We start from the raw sequence: 20,715 nt of genomic DNA on the forward strand, positions 1-20,715 counted from the left end.
CTGTTACATTTACTTTATTAGTCCTTACAGAATTTCTCTAGTTTTCCAATTTTTAGTTGCTTGTATATAACGAGATCCTTGGAAATTATGGTACTTTTTTAATTTTATAAAATTCTTGTAGCATCATGTATCAATATGAAACCTTTTGAATTTGCACATATTTATACCATTGAACACGTAAGTACCAAAATGATTTCATTCATAGATGCTTGTTATTTTGAGCTTTTAAGTTGAATCTAATATTATTGTTTTTCTTATCTGTAGGTTGTCAAGATTCCGTTGGGATGTAATATGGTTGCCGCTTGGCCCTCTTAGGTGCTCTTTTACTCCTTTTGAATGCATGTTTCATGAATTGGGTTGTTCTCTATCACTCTTTATGCAGCTAGCTATGTTTATTGTTCTCCATTACACAATACAATGAATACATAATGATAAAATAACTTTGTCAATGCAATAATATATGGTGAAGTGAGGGATGCACTATAGTACAAGTGGTACTTGTTACTACAAAATCTAGCACCTTTGTGCAAAACCTAACTAAGCACTCTAGATTAAGAGCAACAATGGGATCAGTCGGTATTGTCACCTTAGAAACTGTTCCCCCACTATTTTGTGGTTGGATATTGTTGTTGTCTGAATCCACACCTGGGATATCATGGAGAAAATCTTTAAACTCCACTTGGTGTGGCCTTGGGGGAAAGTTTCGAGTTGAGTTGCTGTCACTCAAATCTCAACTCCTCCATCTAGGCTAACTCCTAGTGAAGCTAAGTGGGGTGTGTGAAAATTCCTAGGCTCGAAGGAACCCCTACTCAGCGAATCTGAATTTACTTCACCTACTTGATTTTTAAATTACATTCATCAAGTTATTCTTCTGAATACTTAAGCAAATTATTTCTGCAACCTACACTAATTAAATATCTGATCTCATGAAACAAAAAACAGAGCAAAGAACAAGATACATAGGACACACTTATTTTTGGACATAATAGTCCCCGGAAAAACCCAATGCAAGAAAACCGGTGCAACAGCTCTGAGGGTTTTATTATTATGCAGGAGAAATATCTGAATACAAATCTAGGATGCTCATCTAGCAGTCCTTTACAGAGAAAATATTGGCGGAAAATCTGAGTGAGTTTTATCTCACTTCACCTGGCAGAATTTCAGCTAATCCGAAACAAGACTAGCTAACCCCGACTATTTTTACGTCACCCCTTCTACCCTCTTCATCAGCGTTCTCGGCAGTTCCGGTAGTTCCAACTGTTCCCGACAATTCCTTCTTTTGCCATCTATGTCAGCTTTCTCTGCTGTTCCGGCAGTTCTGGTAGTTCCCGACAGTTTTGGATTCTGCCCTCTGCGTCAGCTTTCCTGGCAGTCCCAACTGTTCTCGACAGTTCCGACTGTGTTCCCGATAGTTCTTGCCTTTGCCCTCTACGTCAGCTTTCCTGACTGTTCTGGCAGTTCTCGGCAGTTCCAATCGTTCCTGGCAGTTCCAGCTTCTGCATGACAGGCAACTTTTCTGCTCTACTGGCTCTCTCCGCCTCTCTGTCTGTATTCTTCGGAAAGTCCTCCCGTATTCTCATTGCCCTTTGCTGCAGAATGATCACTTAATTCAAATTCCTTAGCAAACACTGCCCTAGGAATCAAGTTCTTGATCAATTCGTTCTCACGTGTGTATTTCCAAATGAACCCAAGCCTCCATTTTATACTTTTCCTATTGAGTCTTCAACGACTAAGATTAAGTCTCTAATCAACGACTAAGATTAAAACATGACTTGATCCGCCTTCTAGATTATTCTCACACATATTTTGATTAATACCCATTAATATGTTAATTTGCCTAAGTTTCGACTTAGGAACTCCATTAAAAATATTAATTATTTTAACAAATTACAATCCGGGTGGAATTTCACGAAACGGTTTCTGGGTTCTTTAGAACTCATGTGCCGTAGCCTCTCCGCCAATTTTCAAGGCTAGAGCACTTCCAATGCTACCAAAATCTAACACTCCCTCTTAGCGAGGAAAGTGCTCTAGCAACAATGTTCACTTGCATGCTGCTTTGTTTCTGGAGAAGTCTAACGCTACAGCCATATGCCCTAACCAGACAGTCACAAATAGCCATATGCAATCAAGGTTGGAGCAACATGGATCAATTTGATATTGCTGCCAATGTGTGAGGGTTGGTAGGACTGTCTTGATGGCCTAAACAGAGCATGATGAAGGTTGTCCCATCTACCATCCAATGTAGCAAATAGAGACCCTAAGCAGTGAACTAATGCAGTCCATGATAAGATGTGACAACAAGGTGCATCATGATGTTGAATGCTGCTACATAATGATGTGGATCATGGTGAAGTTTAGTGTTGCATGTTGTGTGCAGCACTTGGTAACAAAGTGCAGCTCAGTGATAATAAATGCTACAATGAAATGCAGCATGATGGGCACAGTGAGGTATAGGATGAGGCAGCACTGGTGAGTGCAACAAGATGATAAGGTACAACTAGATGTTGCAGTACAGGAAGGTGCAACATAAGGTGCAACAGTATGATGTGTGCAACATGGTAATGAGGTCCAGCATAGTGATGATGGGTGCAGCATGGTGCAACATAGTGAGGTGTAGCATGATGACGAGGTGTAGCACTATGATGGGTGATGGAGTCACCTTGGAGAATCAGTTGAAGCAGTTGGTCTTCAACTGAGTTCATCTACCTCATATATCATTTTCTTAGAGATGATGTATGCCCTTATTTAGATAAGTCAAAGGGTTGACTTTTGTTGTATATGTACTATCTCTCTCCCTCTCTCTCTGTTGAACTATTAAAGAAAATATAAGAATAATTGATCAAGGGTTTCCCCACATTGGGGTTTGTCGATGGCTAGCACCACATCTTGTGTCCTCTTGTCTTGGCTTGTCTTCTACGATTTATGTTTATGTTCTATCTACAATTTACTATTATTCTGATGTGATTGCTAATCTGGAAAAGATATTGAGCTAACTGTGAAAATTGAAATAAATTGCTCTAAGCATAGAACATACCTTAAATTAACATGGTATCAGAGTTGAGGTGAAGACAAAGCCTAAGCAAGAGTGAAAGAGCAATCATCAAAGACAGTTTGGAAAGGACAAAAGGATCAATGGACTCCTTATCCCTCTTCAAATTCACCAAGGGTGAAGTCGAAGTAGAGAATATTATTAGAATGGCGTAGCGGAAGCTTCTGATGGCCTACCTAAAGATCACTTCAATGGGAAGTCCGGATCCAAGAGTGGAAGGAAACGCAGATGCCTTGCTTGCAATAAGTTCGATCATTATGCGAAGGAGCGTCTGAATGGTAGGGACACATCACTTGATGATGATAACAATCATTCTAGGGACATCTTCAATGATCAGAGGAATGACAGGTAATGCAGGTCATCAAGGAAATGGCCGACTCTTCAAAGAGAGCAAGGAACCCCAGGTATGAAGAATCAAATGTTGTTTCTGATAAGTTAAAGGAGTATGAAGCTCTCTCTTATTTGGTAGAGATGGAAACAGTCGTGGAGATTATACTTGGAGTCAATACCACCTATCCCAGAAAGGGTGTAGGGAATGCTACCCTTCAATTGAATGAGGGTAACACGATTCATTTACAAGAAGTTCTTTATGTACCTGATCTCAAGAAGAACTTGGTGTCCATTTCGGCAATGGAAGTCAAAGGTTTCAAGGTGGCATTCATCGATGGAAAGGTACTTGTTTGAAAATGGAATTTTCAAACATGCTTTTATTCTTGAGTTTAGGATTGGCAATTTGTATCAAGTTGTAGGAAGTCCATTGGGGACCATGTCAGTTGACACATCTCTTCTATAGCACCGAAGGTCTGCTTATTATGGGACCTACCCAATGTGAATTAGATGGTGACAGGGATGCCTGAATTCAAGAAGAGCATGAAGGTACATGTTTGAGATGTTCCGAAGGAAAATCTTACAAGGGGACCATTCCCCTCATGTAGCAGGTCCACAGGGTTGGAACAACCTGAGGGGTTAGAGATTCATGATCAAGAATCTCATGTATGCAGGTGGAAGAAAGCCCTCTATGGCTTGAAGCAAAACATGTCGACCTTGATATCAGAGGATTGATAATTGTCTGATGAAGCTGAGATTTACCAGGAGTGAAGCCGATCCAAACTATTGCTTGAAGGTTGTAGATGATAGACCTCTCATACTGACACCTTATGAGGAGACCTCTTCCTGACAGGTGCAGACCCTATCATTTGCAAAAGTAAGAGGGAGTTGGATTCCGAATTTGGAATGGTAAACTACAAGCCCGTGACTACCTCGATGGAGCTTAACTTTCAGAAGTTATGCTGGACCTGATTTGGGAAATGCCTCTGAGTTTCATAAACTCATTCTAGCATTGATGTTCTTCGTGACTCCTGTCCAAATATATGTTTTGCAGTTAGGATGTTGAGCTCATATATGGTTGTGCTCACTGGATTGGTGCCAAGAATCTCATGAGATATCTTTGGGGCACAATCTCTCATGGATTGAGATACACTGCCTGGAAATGTGAAGCTGCATGTTTATTCGAATGCTGACTGGGCAGGTAGTGTGGAGGATCGCTAAAGCACTTCTGGGTGCTGGTTCTCTTTGAGTTCTGCTTTGATGTCTTGGATGAGTAGGAAATAGAAGACAACTGCTTTGAGCACCGCTGAGACCGAATACATAGCTACGAGTATGACCTCGTGTGAAGCTGCCTAGTTGGGGAAGCTCTTCAGTGAGTTGTTTGACACATGATGGACACCATCGTGATCTTCTGTGACAACTAGAGGGGGATTCGACTGTTGACGAATCCCATGTGTTATGATCTCTAAGCATATAGACATCGGGTACCACTTTATCTAGGATATGGTACATTGATGAGCAAGAAGGCTCCATCGCATTGGGATTGATGTGCAGGTCGCAGACATTTTGTCGAAGCCTCGAGGAAAGGTCAAATTTGTGACCTTCTTGAACGACTTGGAGTTGTTGAGAGACTCTCTTATGAGGGTCCTATATGATGCATACATTGAGCTCTGAGAGCTTTGGGGGGCTTGGGGTACTTCTTGGAGCGACAAGGGACCATAGGGCGACTCACCCTCCCCTAAAGGTGTGTTATGTACAAGGGTGAATGGTTCAGCCTTTACCTAGTGATTTGTTGTGTAGAGGGTGAGTGGTTCATCCTTCCCGTGGGATACCCCTTGTGACATGTAGGCAGGATGAGTGGTTCATCCTTCTCCTGCCGAGACATCCTACCCATGCAGTATGGGACTCATGGGAAGTACCTCTCATTTGGCCAATGAGCACGGAAATGAGGATAGGGACCATAGTAGTACTGATGGACGCATCGTGTTACTACCGTACTCCTTATGCTAGGATGATATTAATCTAGGATCAATGAAACTGACTTCGGGTCAGTATGAGTGGTTTGAGACACTCTCTTTTGGAACTGACTTTGGGTCAGTAAGAGTGATATAACTCACTCTCTTTTGATATTGATCTGGGATCAATGAAATTGACTTTGGGTTAGTATGAGTGGTATGAGACACTCTCTTCATATGGGATTGTCTTCGAGTCAGTAGAGAATGTTATGAGACATTCTCGATCAATTCTTCTTCTTCATGGTTCAGCAGAGCATAGCAGTGCAGGGCATTGATGGCAGATGGATTAGCAGATGGAGTTCTCCCTAGTTGAGAGGGAGTGTTAAAATTGGCAACTATGGCCAAACTCCATGTGGGTCATCTTATTTATGGCAGCTGATATTTTTCTTAGATTCCTCTCATCGAGAGGTGTAGGATTGATCTAAAGATCATCTGATTCCGATAAGTATTCATGGAGATATGCATTTATTAGTGTTATGAGACAATTCGTCAAGGTCGGCCAACAACCAAATAATCCCCACTTGTGCTCAACGTTTTAGTATAAAAGGAGGTGGCTTGATAGTCATTTAGACACACACTTCACTCTTGATTTCTCTCCACTTGTTTTGGTTTTAGTGGCAAGAGAAATCTAAGAGGATGAAGCCCTAGACGCAGGAGGAAAGGAGATGTTTTGGCCGCAGTCAAGAAGGGGTATCTACACTGCCTAATGTAAAGAAGCTCTACGCTAAAGGAGATACCCTAACGTTGTCATGGTAAAGAAGGCCTAAAACGCAGCTATGGAGAAGAAAGCCTAAACGCAGCTATGATGAGGATGCCCTAGCTAAATGCAGTCATGATGCCCTAATCCTATATGTTATTATGGAAAGGTTTCTAATACTCTACACTGTCATGGAGGACAGCCCTTAGACGCAACAAAGAGGCAAAGACAACAAGGCAGTTTGGGGACTGTGTTAGTGCTAATTGAAGGATATACGAGTTGTTGTTAGATGGCCGAAGAGCTGGCTTGAGGGCCGAGTTTCAATAGAGGATAACGCAGGTCTGTGAGGTAGTTTTAAGGTAGCTTATCTGTGTTTGTGTGGGCCGTAGGTACAGGAGGAGATCCTAAACGTTGCTGTTTTGGACATGTTAAGTTGTTGTTGTGCTCAATGTTGCACAAAGCGGGGACGAAACGGGGATTTTTTTGGAAGTGGGGACACGGAAGTGTCATTTTCCAAAAACCTAGGAAGCGAAGTGTCTGCGGAAGTGTCTGCTATATATATATATTTATATTTTTTTGCATTTATACTCAAAACAAACATCCCAAATACCAAATTAGTTGTAGAAGACATGAAAACATGCATATTTTTGCATAAATCAAGATAGATATAGCATCCATTGTACATTAATGATTAATTATTCGAGCATCAACCATTTAGATGCATCAACTATCTAGAATCTAGATTCTTCTCCTCTTGTCTAGCCTTTGCCTCTACCTCAATTGTCTAGGGATATTAGTCAACATTGCCCAATTTTGATTAAACTACCTAATCCAGACTTAAAATATGGTAGAAAAAGCTTAACATGCTTGATCGATGATTTTGACTTGATTGAAAGGTAATTTTTTTGCTAAGGGCGTGATAAAGGAGTTCAACAATTAACACCACCAACACTAGAGTACATATAGCTTGGTGCTCTTGATTAAATGCTAATCGCATACCTTCATACTTGATATAATCTAATGAAATGCCACAATCCCATTGATCCTGAATTCCTGAAAACTGTTAAGTTTGTTGAATTTTGAATAGGATATGAAATTTTATTTTCTCCATGTGAAGTCTAATGAGGCTGGAACCACTCTCAAACATCCTGAGTCATTTCATGGTAATGTTAAAAATTTACGTAAAAGGATGAAAATGAAAAATAAAGGAGAATGTCACTTTTACTTTAAAAATTTAATATCACCATGAGGGATGAATGGGGGCTTTATTCCCTTCATTCGTCAACCCTGACCCAAGGTGGACCCACCCCCAACAAGCAAAGTCACCAAAAAAAAAAAAAAACTAATTTTTTTAGGCTGTGGGGTGCACTTTTCCGAAGCGTGTACGGAATCATACGATTTGGCCTTCGAAGTGCCGTACGAAACGCGCTTCAGAGATTTCGAAACGCGTTTTGGAAGGACACTTCCAGAATTTCTAGGAAGCGTCATTATCAGTCCGAAATGCATTTCGAAATTTTGGAACCGCGTTTTGGGAGGCGCTTCCTGGATGCATCCGTACGGACCACATTTTGAGGGTTAGATCCGGGGGGGGACGTTTCCTGCAACATTGGTTTTGCTAGGCTGCAGGCCATAGCACCACAACTGGGCTTGTGTAGAGTAGCTAAGGATTGTCATATGTCCAAAGGTATCAACGTAGCAAAGGAGGGGCTATCCTAAAGTATGCCGTAGTCTTTCAAGGGTTGTTTGGGAGTCTGTTGGAGAAGTCTAAGGCTACAACCATATGCCTTAACCAGACAGTCACAAACAACCATATGCAATCAAGGTTGGAGCAGCATGGATCAGTTTGATATTCCTGCCAATGTGTGGGGGTTGGTAGGACTATCTTGATGGCCTAAACAGTCCATGATGAAGGCTATCCCATCTACCATCCAATGCAGCAAATAGAGACCCTAAATAGTGAACTAATGCAATCCATGAGAAGATGTGACAACAAGGTGGAACATGATGTTAAATGCCGCTACATAATGATGGGCATCATGATGAAGTGTAGTGTAGCATGTTGTGTGCAGCACTTGGTAAGAAAGTGCGACTCAGTGATAATAAATGTTACAATGAGATGTAGCATGATGGGCACAGTGAGGTACAGGATGAGGCAGCACTGGTGAGTGCAGCAAGATGATAAGGTACAGTAAGATGTTGCAGTATAGGAAGGTGCAACAATATGATGTGTGCAACATGGTAATGAGGTCTAGAATAGTGATGATGGGTGCAGCATGGTACAGCACAGTGAGGTGCAACACTATGATGGGTGATGGAGTCACCTTGAAGAATCAGTTGAAGCAGCATGTCTTCAATTGAGTTCAGCTAATCACGGTGATGCTTTGTGTGGAGTGTTATTAGAGCACAATCCTCGCTAAGAGGGAGTGTTGATTTGGGGTAGCATCAAAGGTGCTCTAGCCATGAAAATTGGTGGAGTGGCTAAAGCACATGAGATCTCCAAGACCCAAAAATGGTTTGAGCAGATTGTACCCAGTTTGGGAGTTATTAAAATAATTAATATTTTTAATGGAGTTCCTAAGTCTAAACTTAGGAAAAATAAAATATTAATGGGTATTAATATAAAACTGGGTTAGAAGATTCCAAAAGTCATGGATCAAGCCAAATCTAATCTTAGCCATTGATTAGAGATTTAATCTCGGTCGTTGAAGGACCAATGAGAAAAGTATAAGAAGAGGCTTGAGGGTTAGTTGGAGAACACATCAGAGTGATTAGTCATTCATTTTGCTAGAGAGGGGTTGCTAAGAAAAAGTGAATCAATGATCAACAATGAGGGGCAGTGAGTATTAGACTAAGAGATAGAGACAGTACTGAGAGACCAGTGTAGAAGCAGGGAGAGCAAGCGCAGTAGCCAGTTCAGACCACGCAGAGCCCAACAGAGGCAACACAGAGGCCAGAGGGACTGCGTCATCCATGCAGAGGCTGCTAGAGTGATGTAGAGGGTCCCAGAGGCTACGCAGTGCCTCAAAGGGCTAACACAGAGGGTCTTGGGGCTGGCGTAGAGGCCAGAAAGGCCAGCACTGTGCTTCAGAGTCGCCGGAGAGGGTTTCGTGGGACATGTTTTATAAAGGTATTGCTACCATGTATTTTTCTCTGTCGGGTGAGCCGGTTAGGCACCTAGTTGTACTCAAGGAAATACTGCATAATAATAAATCCTAAGAATAGCTTCACCGGTTTCCCCGCATTGGGTTTTTTTGGGGACATTTGTCCAAAAATAACGATGTGACCTATGTGTTTGTTTTCTTTCAGCTGATGATCTGTAGATGTTGTGACTGTATTGTGTTTATTTCGGTATTTAAATGTTTTAAATAACTTGTTCAGAATTTACAAGTAGAAGAAATAAACCAGCAGAATACAGATTAATTTTCTAACAGATAGACTAGAAATTTCGACACTAGAGATGCAGCTGCCATCTTTGCCAAATGTCGAATGACCTCCTCTCTCCTCTTCACAGCACTAGATCAGCCTACGCACTTCGTGCTGGAGCTTGTAGGTTTGCTCCTCTGTTGTTGTTCAGCAAGTGAATATTCAGACTCCTTGGTTGGAAGTCCTCTGAGGAGAAAATTGCCCTTCTATGTGTCTTCGCTCTTTTTGATAGAATTCTGCCTCGGCAGAAACTATGCCCTTCAAGCACTGCATTGAGGCTCTGCGTCACTCCCCCTGCCTCTGAAAGCTAACGAACTGGAAATTGTACCTCTCTGTCATCTCACTCAGAGAGAGATTTCCTCGGATCTGATTTCCGGCAAGGACTACACAATCCCTTCAAGGGGTTTCGAATTGCTTCCACATGCAACTTTCGGCCTCATTGCTCAATACTAGATATGCTCTTCCTGTTTCAAAATCAATGCTCCGATGTTAGGGTCCCACCCTAACCTCCTTATTTATGTCATGGGATCACGTCATAGTCAAGAGTCAATAAAGCTCATATTAATATTTGTAAGTGGTTAACCCGCAATTAATGACGGGACCACAGTTAGTTGCAAATGGGCCGTAGTATTAGATAGATGGTATTAATAAAACCCACGGTATTGGCCCGTGGTATTGCATGTATGAGTCATATATAAAGGATAGAGACTCCTTGCGAGGAGCATTGTGTCTTATTTTTGTAGTCGAGCTCTGCTCTATTGGAGGTTGCCCCCTCGAAGAGGCAAGTGAACATTACTCTCTGAATAATAAAATCATTGCTATTCTGTGTTCTGGGTATCTTTTCTTCGCATATTCTGTATCTGGGTATCATTTTGCAAGTTAAGAGCATAACAAGTGGTATCAGAGCACTTTCCAGGGCCGGTGGGATCTCCAATTCTTAGCAAATTTTTTTTTTCGTCTAGAGACGTGTTCCGGCGTCTTTAAACCACGGGATCTGTCGTTGAGCGCATAAACCTGCAGATTTGGGAGGCATGCACGCAGGAAATACAAGAGGTGGTCACGTTTGTTGGACTCCCTTGTAACCCCTGTGGGTACCCCTTTGAGTAGTAGCGCATTAGACAGAACCGCGCACGGACTGTCTTCCACGTACCCTCTGGGTATATCGGAAGCCCCCTAGGCTCCCTTGAAACCTCGCCATAGATAAGCCGTCGGCTGTCTTGTGGCTACAGTACACCGAGAACAGCACTCGGAGAGATTACTCGCCCGTACGATAGGGAAGTCGGGTTGTACGGCTAAGGGTACGGTTGATCCTCCTTAGTTAGAGCCCTGAAACATTGGGCCGAGTACTACTGCCAGACCCTTATGTATATTGCGATCTGTAGCACCTGACACTCCTCACGACCATAGTTTCCTTTTCTATCGGGGGATCACACATCATCTATTCCCGATCCGCGTGTGCAAAGAGGTGTAGCAGCAGCAGACATCGGTCCCGCAGATCCATCAGATCCGCCGCAGCAGTTGTTCCGCCATTCAGATATCTCAGACCCACTAGATCGGAGTTGTTGTGAAGGGTTCCTATACCGGGGTATACTTTTCGCAGGACTTTTGGCAGCATTGACATTTTGAGGATTTGGCGACTGCAGTATTGATCAAGAAGGAGTAAAACTCCGTTAGGAGTTTTCAAAAAAAAAAAAGTCTGAGATCTTCCGGGGCGCTTATTGGTGATCTAGCCCATCAGAATCAGGACGACGAGCTGAGCAAGGTGGTACCATTCAATTTATTAGTAAAAATTTTTAGGCGGTCCCAATTTTTCATCAAGTTGGTGTATGGTAGAAACTAGAGCTCAAGCGATGGCCAATGAAAGGATGGACAAACTTGAAGAAACTGTGAACTCCATCTAAACTGAGATTCGCGGACTAAGTCTCCAGATACAGCGATTACTGTCGAAGGGCAAGGAGCAAGCCCACGAGGAGGCGTATAATGGCCATGAATACAATGAGGGTGAGTCTAGCCACTCTCCTCACGTCTGGCACACCCATCCACCACCCAGTCAACGACCTCCCAAGTTGGATGTGCATAAATTTGACGGTTCTCACCCGTCCGCATGGCTAGCACAAATGGAGCAGTATTTCAAATTGAATCATATCCCAGAGGATGTGACTAAGCTTATGTTGGGGAGCATGTACTTGGACAATGAACGGTGGCAATGGTGGGAATGGCATCAGCGTTGCAATGGACCTTTTAGGACTTGGACCCAATTTACCAAAGCTCTTCGAGATCGCTTTGAACAGGAAGACTCTTTTTTGGGTCGTCTCATTAAGCTTCGACAGACTGGTACAGTGGATGAATATATTACCTCTTTTGAAGCCTTAGCCTTCCGCACTAGGGGTCTCACAGATGAGTTCTACACGGAATGTTTTATCAGTGGTCTTAAAGAAGCCATCAAAGCTCAAGTTCTACTTCACCACCCTCCCACGTGGACGGAGGCTTGCCAGGTAGCTCGTAAGGTGGAACGTGCATTAGCAGCCCAATACAGTCGCCCAAATTTCCCCGCTAAAGGTCGTCCCCCACAGGCTCACAACACGACTCAAACACTTAAGGTCCAAAAGGTGTCACCTGCGGAAATGGCCGAAAGAAGGAAGCAAGGACTATGTTACTACTGTGATGAAAAATACTCCCCAGGTCATAAATGCAAGGAGCCCAAATTTTTTCAAATAGATGCCACTGACTACAGCTCAACAGAGGAAGATCCACCACTTGAGGAACATGAGGCGCTAGAAGAAGACAACCCAAAGGAGAATGTCTCTGATGAACCAGTTATTTCGCTGCATGCGTTGGCAGGGATTTCTTCCCCTCAAACTCTCAAAATCGGGGGTTTTCTTAAACATCGCCCAATAGTAGTCTTGATTGATAGTGGAAGTACCCATAATTTCATCCATCAAAAAATCGCAGAAGCAGCGCATTGTTTTGTACGAGCAGTTTCTAACTTCCAAGTCCAAATTGTGGATGGGGGCACAATGAAATGTGAAGGCCGCTGTGAAAATGTCAAACTTCAAATGGGGGATTATCAGTTGAAAACCCACATGTTTGCCATACACATGGGGGGTTGTGACATTGTCCTCGGCGCTGAATGGCTCCGCACTCTTGGGCCAATCACAATGGATTTCCAGGAGTTATATATGAGTTTTAAGCAGAACAACTCCACACATACCCTCCGTGGACTCCAGGCGGGAGCCCCTGCTATCATCAGCTCGCATAGGATGGAAAAATTGTTAAAAAAGGGCCATCATGGAGTAGTAGCTCAATTTAATGCCATCCAGGTAGTCGAAACCATGTCTCTGCCAATTCATCATGAGATGCAACAGATTTTAAATAACCATCAGACGGTCTTTGACAAGCCTCATGAGCTTCCACCCTCGCGAGGGGAACATGATCATAGCATCACCTTGGTTCCAGGGGCCCAACCCCCAAATGTGCGGCCATACAGATATCCGTTCACCCAAAAGAATGAAATAGAAAAAATCATCAAGGAACTGTTGGAAGCAGGTGTCATTCGTCCCAGCATTAGTCCTTATTCATCCCCAGTGGTCATGGTGCTCAAGAAAGATGGGGAGTGGCGGATGTGTCCCGACCTCAGGGCCCTCAATAAGTTGACAGTCAAAGATAAATTTCCCATCCCGGTGGTTGACGATTTGCTGGACGAACTCAATGGGGCTCAATTCTTCACTAAGTTGGATCTTCGCTCAGGCTACCACCAAATTTGCATGAAGGAAGTCGACATTCCCAAGACGACTTTCAGAACTCATGAAGGCCATTATGAGTTCCTAGTCATGCCATTTGGTCTTTGTAATGCCCCCTCTACTTTTCAGAGCCTTATGAATCACATTCTCAAACCATATCTCAGAAAATTTGTCCTTGTCTTCTTCGATGACATCCTCATCTATAGTGGCACTTGGGCTGCACATCTTCAGCATGTAGATCTACTCTTGCAACTGCTCCGCAAGCATAAATTATTTGTCAAGATGTCCAAGTGTTCGTTTGGCATGGAAGAAGTTGAGTATTTGGGCCACATTGTGGGGCGTGAAGGTGTCAAGGTGGACCCCAAAAAGATCCAGGCAATGCAAGAATGGCCTCAACCTAAGACCTTGAAGAGCTTGAGAGGATTTTTAGGTCTCACAGGCTATTATCGTAAATTTGTCCGCAACTATGGCCGCATAGCAAAGCCCCTCACTCAACTCCTAAAGAAAAATTCCTTCTTCTGGAACGAGGAAGCACAACAGGCATTTACCGCTCTCAAAAACGCCATGTGTTCCACTCCAGTCTTAGCACTACCTGACTTCACCAAATCCTTTGTCATTGAATGTGATGCTTCGGGTACAGGTATTGGGGCGGTCTTAATGCAGGAAGGGCGACCGTTGGCCTTCACAAGCCAACAACTCAGTGGGAGGAATATGGGCCAATCTACCTACAAGAAGGAAATGATGGCCATCTTACATGCAGTCGAGACTTGGCGACCTTACTTATTGGGGCGACGTTTCCAAATCCGCACAGATCATCACAGTCTTAAATATTTTTTGGAGCAACGCCTATCCTCCCCACAACAAAATAAATGGTTAGCCAAAATGCTGGGATATGATTATGAGATCATTTACAAAAAAGGGAAAGACAATAGTGTAGCAGATGCATTATCTCGCCAATTTGAGGAGGAAAGTACTCTGCTCGCAATTTCCCTCCCCATTTCAGACTGGATTGAAGAGGCTCGCAGGGAATGGTTTTCACACCCCGGGATCTCCCAACTCATTTCTCAATTGCAGGTAGATCCTAATTCCACCAAGGGCTACTCGTGGCAGAATGATATTCTTCGCTACAAGGACAGAGTCGTAATCTCACCAACCTCCACCCTCAAAAGTCGCATTTTGGCAGAATTGCACTCATCTCCCATTGCAGGACATTCGGGCTTTCAGAAGACGTATGCTCGCACCAGAAGATCATTTTTTTGGACAGGCATGAAAAAGGACATCCTTACCTTTGTAGCAGAATGTGATGTCTGTCAACGCCACAAAGGGGAAACCGTCAACACACCAGGCACATTACAACCATTGCTCATTCCGGCATCAATTTGGACGGAGGTTTCTATGGATTTCATTACAGGTCTTCCAAAGTCAGGGAACAAGTCAGTCATCATGGTGGTTGTGGACCGACTGTCGAAGTATGCTCATTTCTGCGCCCTACCCCACCCGTTTACACCAACTTTGGTTGCTCAATCTTTCATGGATCAGATCTTCAAATTGCATGGCATGCCCACTTCTATTGTGTCCGACCGCGACCCGATCTTCACCAGTAATTTTTGGCAGGAACTCTTCAGAATACAAGGCACTCAATTCAAACTCAGTACTTCATATCATCCGCAAACAGATGGTCAAACCGAAGCCGTCAACAAATGTCTAGAAACCTACCTTAGGTGTTTCACTTCAGAAAAGCAACACCTTTGGGTACAGTGGTTACCTCTGGCTGAATGGTGGTATAACACCAACTATCATGCCACCACCAAAATGACTCCCTATGAAGCAGTATATGGTCAAATTCTGCCTTCCCCTACTTCTTATCTCAAGGGGTGCTCCAAAGTACAAGCAGTGGATCAACTCCTACAACACCGCGCAACGATGCTCGCCCATCTTAGAGAGAATCTTAATCAAGTTCAGAACCGCATGAAGCAACAGGTCGACCAGCATCGCTCAGAGTGCCAATTTCAAGAAGGGGATCAGGTCTTTTTGAGGCTGCAACCATATAAGCAAACATCTCTCAAAGACAAGGGTTGTCAAAAGCTCTCTCCAAAATTCTACGGACCATACCAAGTACTTCAGCGCATTGGAGAAGTGGCTTACAAGTTGGCTTTGCCACCTACGACAAAAATCCATCCAGTTTTCCATGTATCGTGCCTCAAGAAAGTGATTGGGAACAATTGCCGAGTTCAAACCAGTCTACCTGAATTGGACGAAGAAGGGTCAATCTGGCTTCAACCCGAACAGGTTCTAGACACACGAGACAAGCACCTGCGCGGCCGCATGATTAAGGAAGTCCTCGTCAAATGGAAAGACACCTCTCCGGAAGATGCAACTTGGGAACCAGCCACTATTCTTCAGCAGTTTCCGTAGCTTCAGCCTTGAGGACAAGGCTAGTCTTAAGGGGGAGGGCATGTTAGGGTCCCACCCTAACCCCCTTATTTATGTCATGGGATCACGTCATAGTCAAGAGTCAATAAAGCCCATATTAATATTTGTAAGTGGTTAACCCGCAATTAATGACGGGACCACAGTTAGTTGCAAATGGGCCGTAGTATTAGATAGATGGTATTAATAAAACCCACGGTATTGGCCTGTGGTATTGCATGTATGAGTCATATATAAAGGATAGAGACTCCCTGCGAGGAGCATTGTGTCTTATTTTTGTAGTCGAGCTCTGCTCTATTGGAGGTTGCCCCCTCGAAGAGGCAAGTGAACATTACTCTCTGAATAATAAAATCATTGCTATTCTGTGTTCTGGGTATCTTTTCTTCGCATATTCTGTATCTGGGTATCATTTTGCAGGTTAAGAGCATAACATCCGATACCATGTGAAAATTCATAGACTTGAAGGAACCCCTACTACAACAAATCTGAATTTACTTCACCTACTTGATTTTTAAATTACATTCATCAAGTTATTCTTCTGAATACTGAAGCAAATTACTTCTGCAGCCTACACTAATTAAATATTTGATCTCATGAAATAGAAAATACAGCAAAGAACAAGATACGTAGGAGATAGTTATTTTTGGACACAATAGTCCCCGGAGAAACCCAATGCAGGAAAACCGGTGCAACAATTCTGAGGGTTTTATTATTATGCAGGAGAAATATATAAATACGATTCTAGGATGCTCATCTAGCAATCATTTATAGAGAAAATACTGACTGAAAATCTGAGTGAGTTTTACCTCACTTCACTCGGCAGAATTCCTGCTGATGTGGCACAAGACTGGCTAACCCCGACTATTTCTGCGTCACTTGTTATGCCCTCTTTGTCAATTTTCCCAGTTGTCCTAGCAGTTTCGGCTTCTTCCCTCTGCCTCAACTTTCCCGGCTGTTCCAACAATTCCCGGTTGTTCCCAACAGTGCCGGCTTCTGCCCTCTGCGTTAGCTTTCCCAGCTGTTCCAGCAGTTTCTTGTAGTTCCGGTTGTTCCTGGAAGTTCTGTCTTCTGCCTTCTGCGTTAGCTTTCCTGGCAGTTCCGGCTGTTCCTGGCAATTCCGACTTTTGCGTGACAGGTAGATTTTCTGCTCTGCTGGTTCTCTCCGCCGCTCTGTCCGTATTCTCCGAAAAATCCTTCTCCTGGATTCTCACTGCCCCTCTGTTGTAGAATGATTACTTAATTCAAAATCCTTAGCAAACCTTGCCCCAGGAATTGAATTCTTGATCAATTCGTTCTCACCTGTGTATTTCCAAATGAACCCCAAGGCTCCATTTTATACTTTTCCTGTTGAGTCTTCGATGGTCGAGATTAAGTCTCTAATCAACGACTAAGATTAAAACATGACTTAATCCGGCTTCTAGATCATTCTCACCCATATTTCGATTAATACCCATTAATATGTTAATTTCCCTAAGTTTAGACTTAGGAACTACATTAAAAATATTAATTATTTTAATAAAATACAATCTAGGTGGAATTTCACAAAACGGTTCTCGAGTTCTTTAGAACTCATGTGCCTTAACCTCTCCACCAATTTTCAAGGCTAGAGCACTTCCGATGCTACAAAAAATTAACAAGGTGGACCAAATGAAATTAACTAAGGCTCAACTAATCTATACTAAATAAGTTCTAGGAGTTAAAATTTAATGACCAAATATAAATCCAAGTTAAATTAATATGTAAATTGCAGCAAATGAATTTAAAGCATCATAATAACAATAACCATCTACAAGTAGAGATATTGCAATAATGGACAAGATGGAGTAAAGTGGACCAGTGTCAAATATAAAGTCCTTGCAAAAGAAAATATTCCAAGTGAAGAAGATGGCTTGAGAGTACTGCTTGGAAGTAAATACTCAATAAGTAGATGCCCAAGAGTAAATGCTTGGAAAGTAAATGTGGCAAATGAAGATAAGAAAGTATGATAATGTTCAATACAAAATACTTAGGAATGTAAATACTTGGAACAAGATTGCTTTGTTAAACAAAATGTAAGTACTTGAAGAAATGATAATCACCAGAAATAGATAAACTTTATAAAAGAAGAGGACAAATGAGACAAGAATTCAAGTACTAATGCTGCAAAATAAATGTAGATGAATGTATTCTTGGTTTATTTTAAAGTAAAGTTAGTTTTCCAATCAGTTAGTTGCAAATTGAACAAGTGTCAATTCAAATCTTTCCCCAGGCCTTATTGTAACATACCCCTGACCATCCCTAGCCCCTACCAAGGGTAGCAGGAGGCAATTACTCTGATGACTCAACCTCCAAAATCTAGTTATGGAAATAGGGTCTAAAATTTTCGATCTATATCAACTTCCTCAAAACTTGAAATGGATAACATCGTTGCATTCGTCTCATCAAGATCTTTCCAATGACACCAAAAATGGTATCACAAAAGTTTTCCCTAAAGTAAAGTCCAGGCCTATCAAGGGGAAGAAACATCGACACAAACAAGAAAAATTGCCCATTGTCAGTTTGGCAATCTTGCCCCACTTCTAGGCTAGTTCTTCTAACCTAAGGGGGGTTTCCCTAAATTTGGTTCCAATTTGAAGTTGTTGTTGGATATGAGTGATAATTAAAATCTTTATTATAGTTTTACCATGAATTAAAAATGACCAGTTAGAGAACATTAATTGTTTGACCATTCAATTTAATGAAGAGATTCATAAGCATACTATTATGATCAAACTGAATGATATATTTCACCAATTACCAATGTTCACAACATGTCATTCAAAACAAAATAACCATTTCATGTGTAATATCCACAATTTCCTAAGTACAAAAGGGGATTTCTCATTTTTGATAAATTTTGACCATTAATAAATATCTTGGAGGCTAGACTTAGGAAAAGGGAAAATTTGAGTTTTGGTGGATGTGGGGGCCACTCACAAGGGAATACACACCCCCTTGAGGAACACACACTTGTGGAAGAGGAGAATTGGAGGGAAAACTCAGCCTAGTGGAGATTGAGCCCCACCAAGGGGAAATGAGGCAACAAGATTAAATAGAAGGTGAGGGCCATTGTTTGGGGCTTCTGTCAATTTCACTTCTGAAACTAAGTGTTTGCTTCAGCTGTTCAGCTAAGTGAAAAATTACTACTTAGCACAAGAGACTCCAAGCAGAATTCTCAGCTCCTGCTTCGATGGACTTAGAGTGCCACCCTAAGGGAGTCATTCGTCACACTTGGGGATTTTATGAGACACGGAATTGGAGGCTTCTCTCACTTCTACGTAGAAGAGGACACTGGAGGTAATTCGTGGCCTTTAGGGAATTCACCTAAGAGAAACACCCTTGCCGTGTAAGTTAGAGCTAAATTGGGACATCAATTGCAAGCAATTTTGGGTGATTTGGTGGGCTGGAATTGAGGGAGTTGCTAAAGGAGAATTCTAGCACATTTTGGTGGTTTGAAGGTTGGGAAATTGTGGGGTGGAACTTGTAGAATTTTGTGAGTAAATTTGGAAGCTCATTTGGTGGATTGGAGGGGTTGCTGTGGTGAATTCTCTAGGCAGTGCGTTGGGCCAGCTGAACCACAAATTCGTGCTTTTTGTGGGTTTTTTGGTGGAGTAGATTGGGACCAATTCCTTTCTGGGTCCCGTGAGGAAAAAATAGTGGAGGCTACAACAGAAATTTCAGAGAAATCCGCCATTCCAACAAGATATTCGAGTAATTTTCAGTCAGCAACAGTGGCACAATTTATGGGCACCGCAGAGGCAGTTTTGGGTCGAAGTTCTTACTCATCGGAAGCATCTTTTCCACCTGGGTTTGCTTCAACTTGCTTATGCAAGCCCAGGTGCACTTATTCCTTGTTATTGTACTCTCATTTGCTCCAAAATTTTAATAAAATGGCTCAACTACTGTTCTAAAATTGTTGTGAAAATTTCTGAATCTTTACAAACAAAAATCCTACTGCAGTCACTAGTTTATCATTTCCTACTTGTTATTTCGTTCAACAAGTTATTTAATTATAAACAATGATGAAAAACACTATTGCAGACTACATTGACATATAGATCATAAACTGAAACAATAGATGAGACAAACAAATAAGGGACATCGTTATTTTTGGACAACAGGTCCCCAAAAAAATCCAACGCAGGAAAACCGGGGCAACAGATAGATGGTTTGTATTATTAAGCACGCAGAATCTAAGTACAACAGGTTGCCTCTCACATTGATTAAATTTTCATAGAAATCACGAGAGCAAGAAATAGATATGAGGGTTTACCTCGTTCTCCAAGTCACAACTGATCCACTAGGTGGCCTGACTCCGACATACACTACGAAATCCTAGCGCAATCACTGCTTGGGCCAACGTCTTACCTCTAGGAGACTACGTCACCCCTTCTGCTGGATCGATTTGCTGGAGGAAGACTGTTGTTCAACCCTCCCGGCTTAGAACCTCGCTTCTCCAGCAAAATCTCGAACTTCTGACGAATATCCTACACTGCCACTGCAAGAGACCCTCTTGGCCTACGTCAGCACTGCGTGAGCCCCTTCCTGGGCTGCGTAGGCCTCTGCGCTGCCTCTCTGATGTTACTATTGCTTCTCTACCCGATACTCTTTGGCTTGTAACAACTTTCCGATCCAAATCTCTGCTTCCGCCCCTCACTGCAACTTAGATCACTAGTTCAATTTTCTCAGCAAACCACGCCCCAGAAAAATCGAACTGACTGATCAACTTGGTGTGTCTCCAACTGACCCTCAAGCCTCCTCTTATACTTTTCTTGTTGATGAATCAACGGCCGAGATTAAGTCCCTAATCAACGGCTAATATTAAAACAGACTTGGTCCTCGTCTCTTAGAAGCTTCTCACCCATATTTTTATTAATACCCATTAATATTTTTATCTTCCTAAGTTTAGACTTAGGAACCCCATTAAAAATATTAATTATTTTAATAACTCACAATTCAGGTGGAATTTCTCCAAACAATTTCTGGGTTTTGGAGATCTCATGTGTTCTAGCCCCT

The 20,715-nt window shown here is 42.4% G+C and overlaps 1 protein-coding gene across 5 annotated transcripts in view; it reads left to right on the forward strand.

Annotated features, from left to right (window-relative positions):
- LOC149156990 (uncharacterized) overlaps window positions 1–20,715 on the forward strand; it is a 343,794-nt gene that overhangs the window by 288,073 nt on the left and 35,006 nt on the right. For all 5 annotated transcript variants that reach the window (XM_089445493.1, XM_089445495.1, XM_089445494.1 and 2 more), the window contains one exon: window positions 265–315. In XM_089445493.1, the coding sequence (XP_089301619.1) occupies window positions 265–315 (51 nt within the window). The remainder of the gene's footprint in view (window positions 1–264; window positions 316–20,715) is intronic.

Source organism: Pinus tabuliformis, chromosome 9 (assembly GCF_031772625.1).
Source record: "Pinus tabuliformis cultivar Carrire ecotype Pingquan chromosome 9, CPIR1, whole genome shotgun sequence".
In the NCBI taxonomy this organism is placed as follows: domain Eukaryota; kingdom Viridiplantae; phylum Streptophyta; class Pinopsida; order Pinales; family Pinaceae; genus Pinus; species Pinus tabuliformis.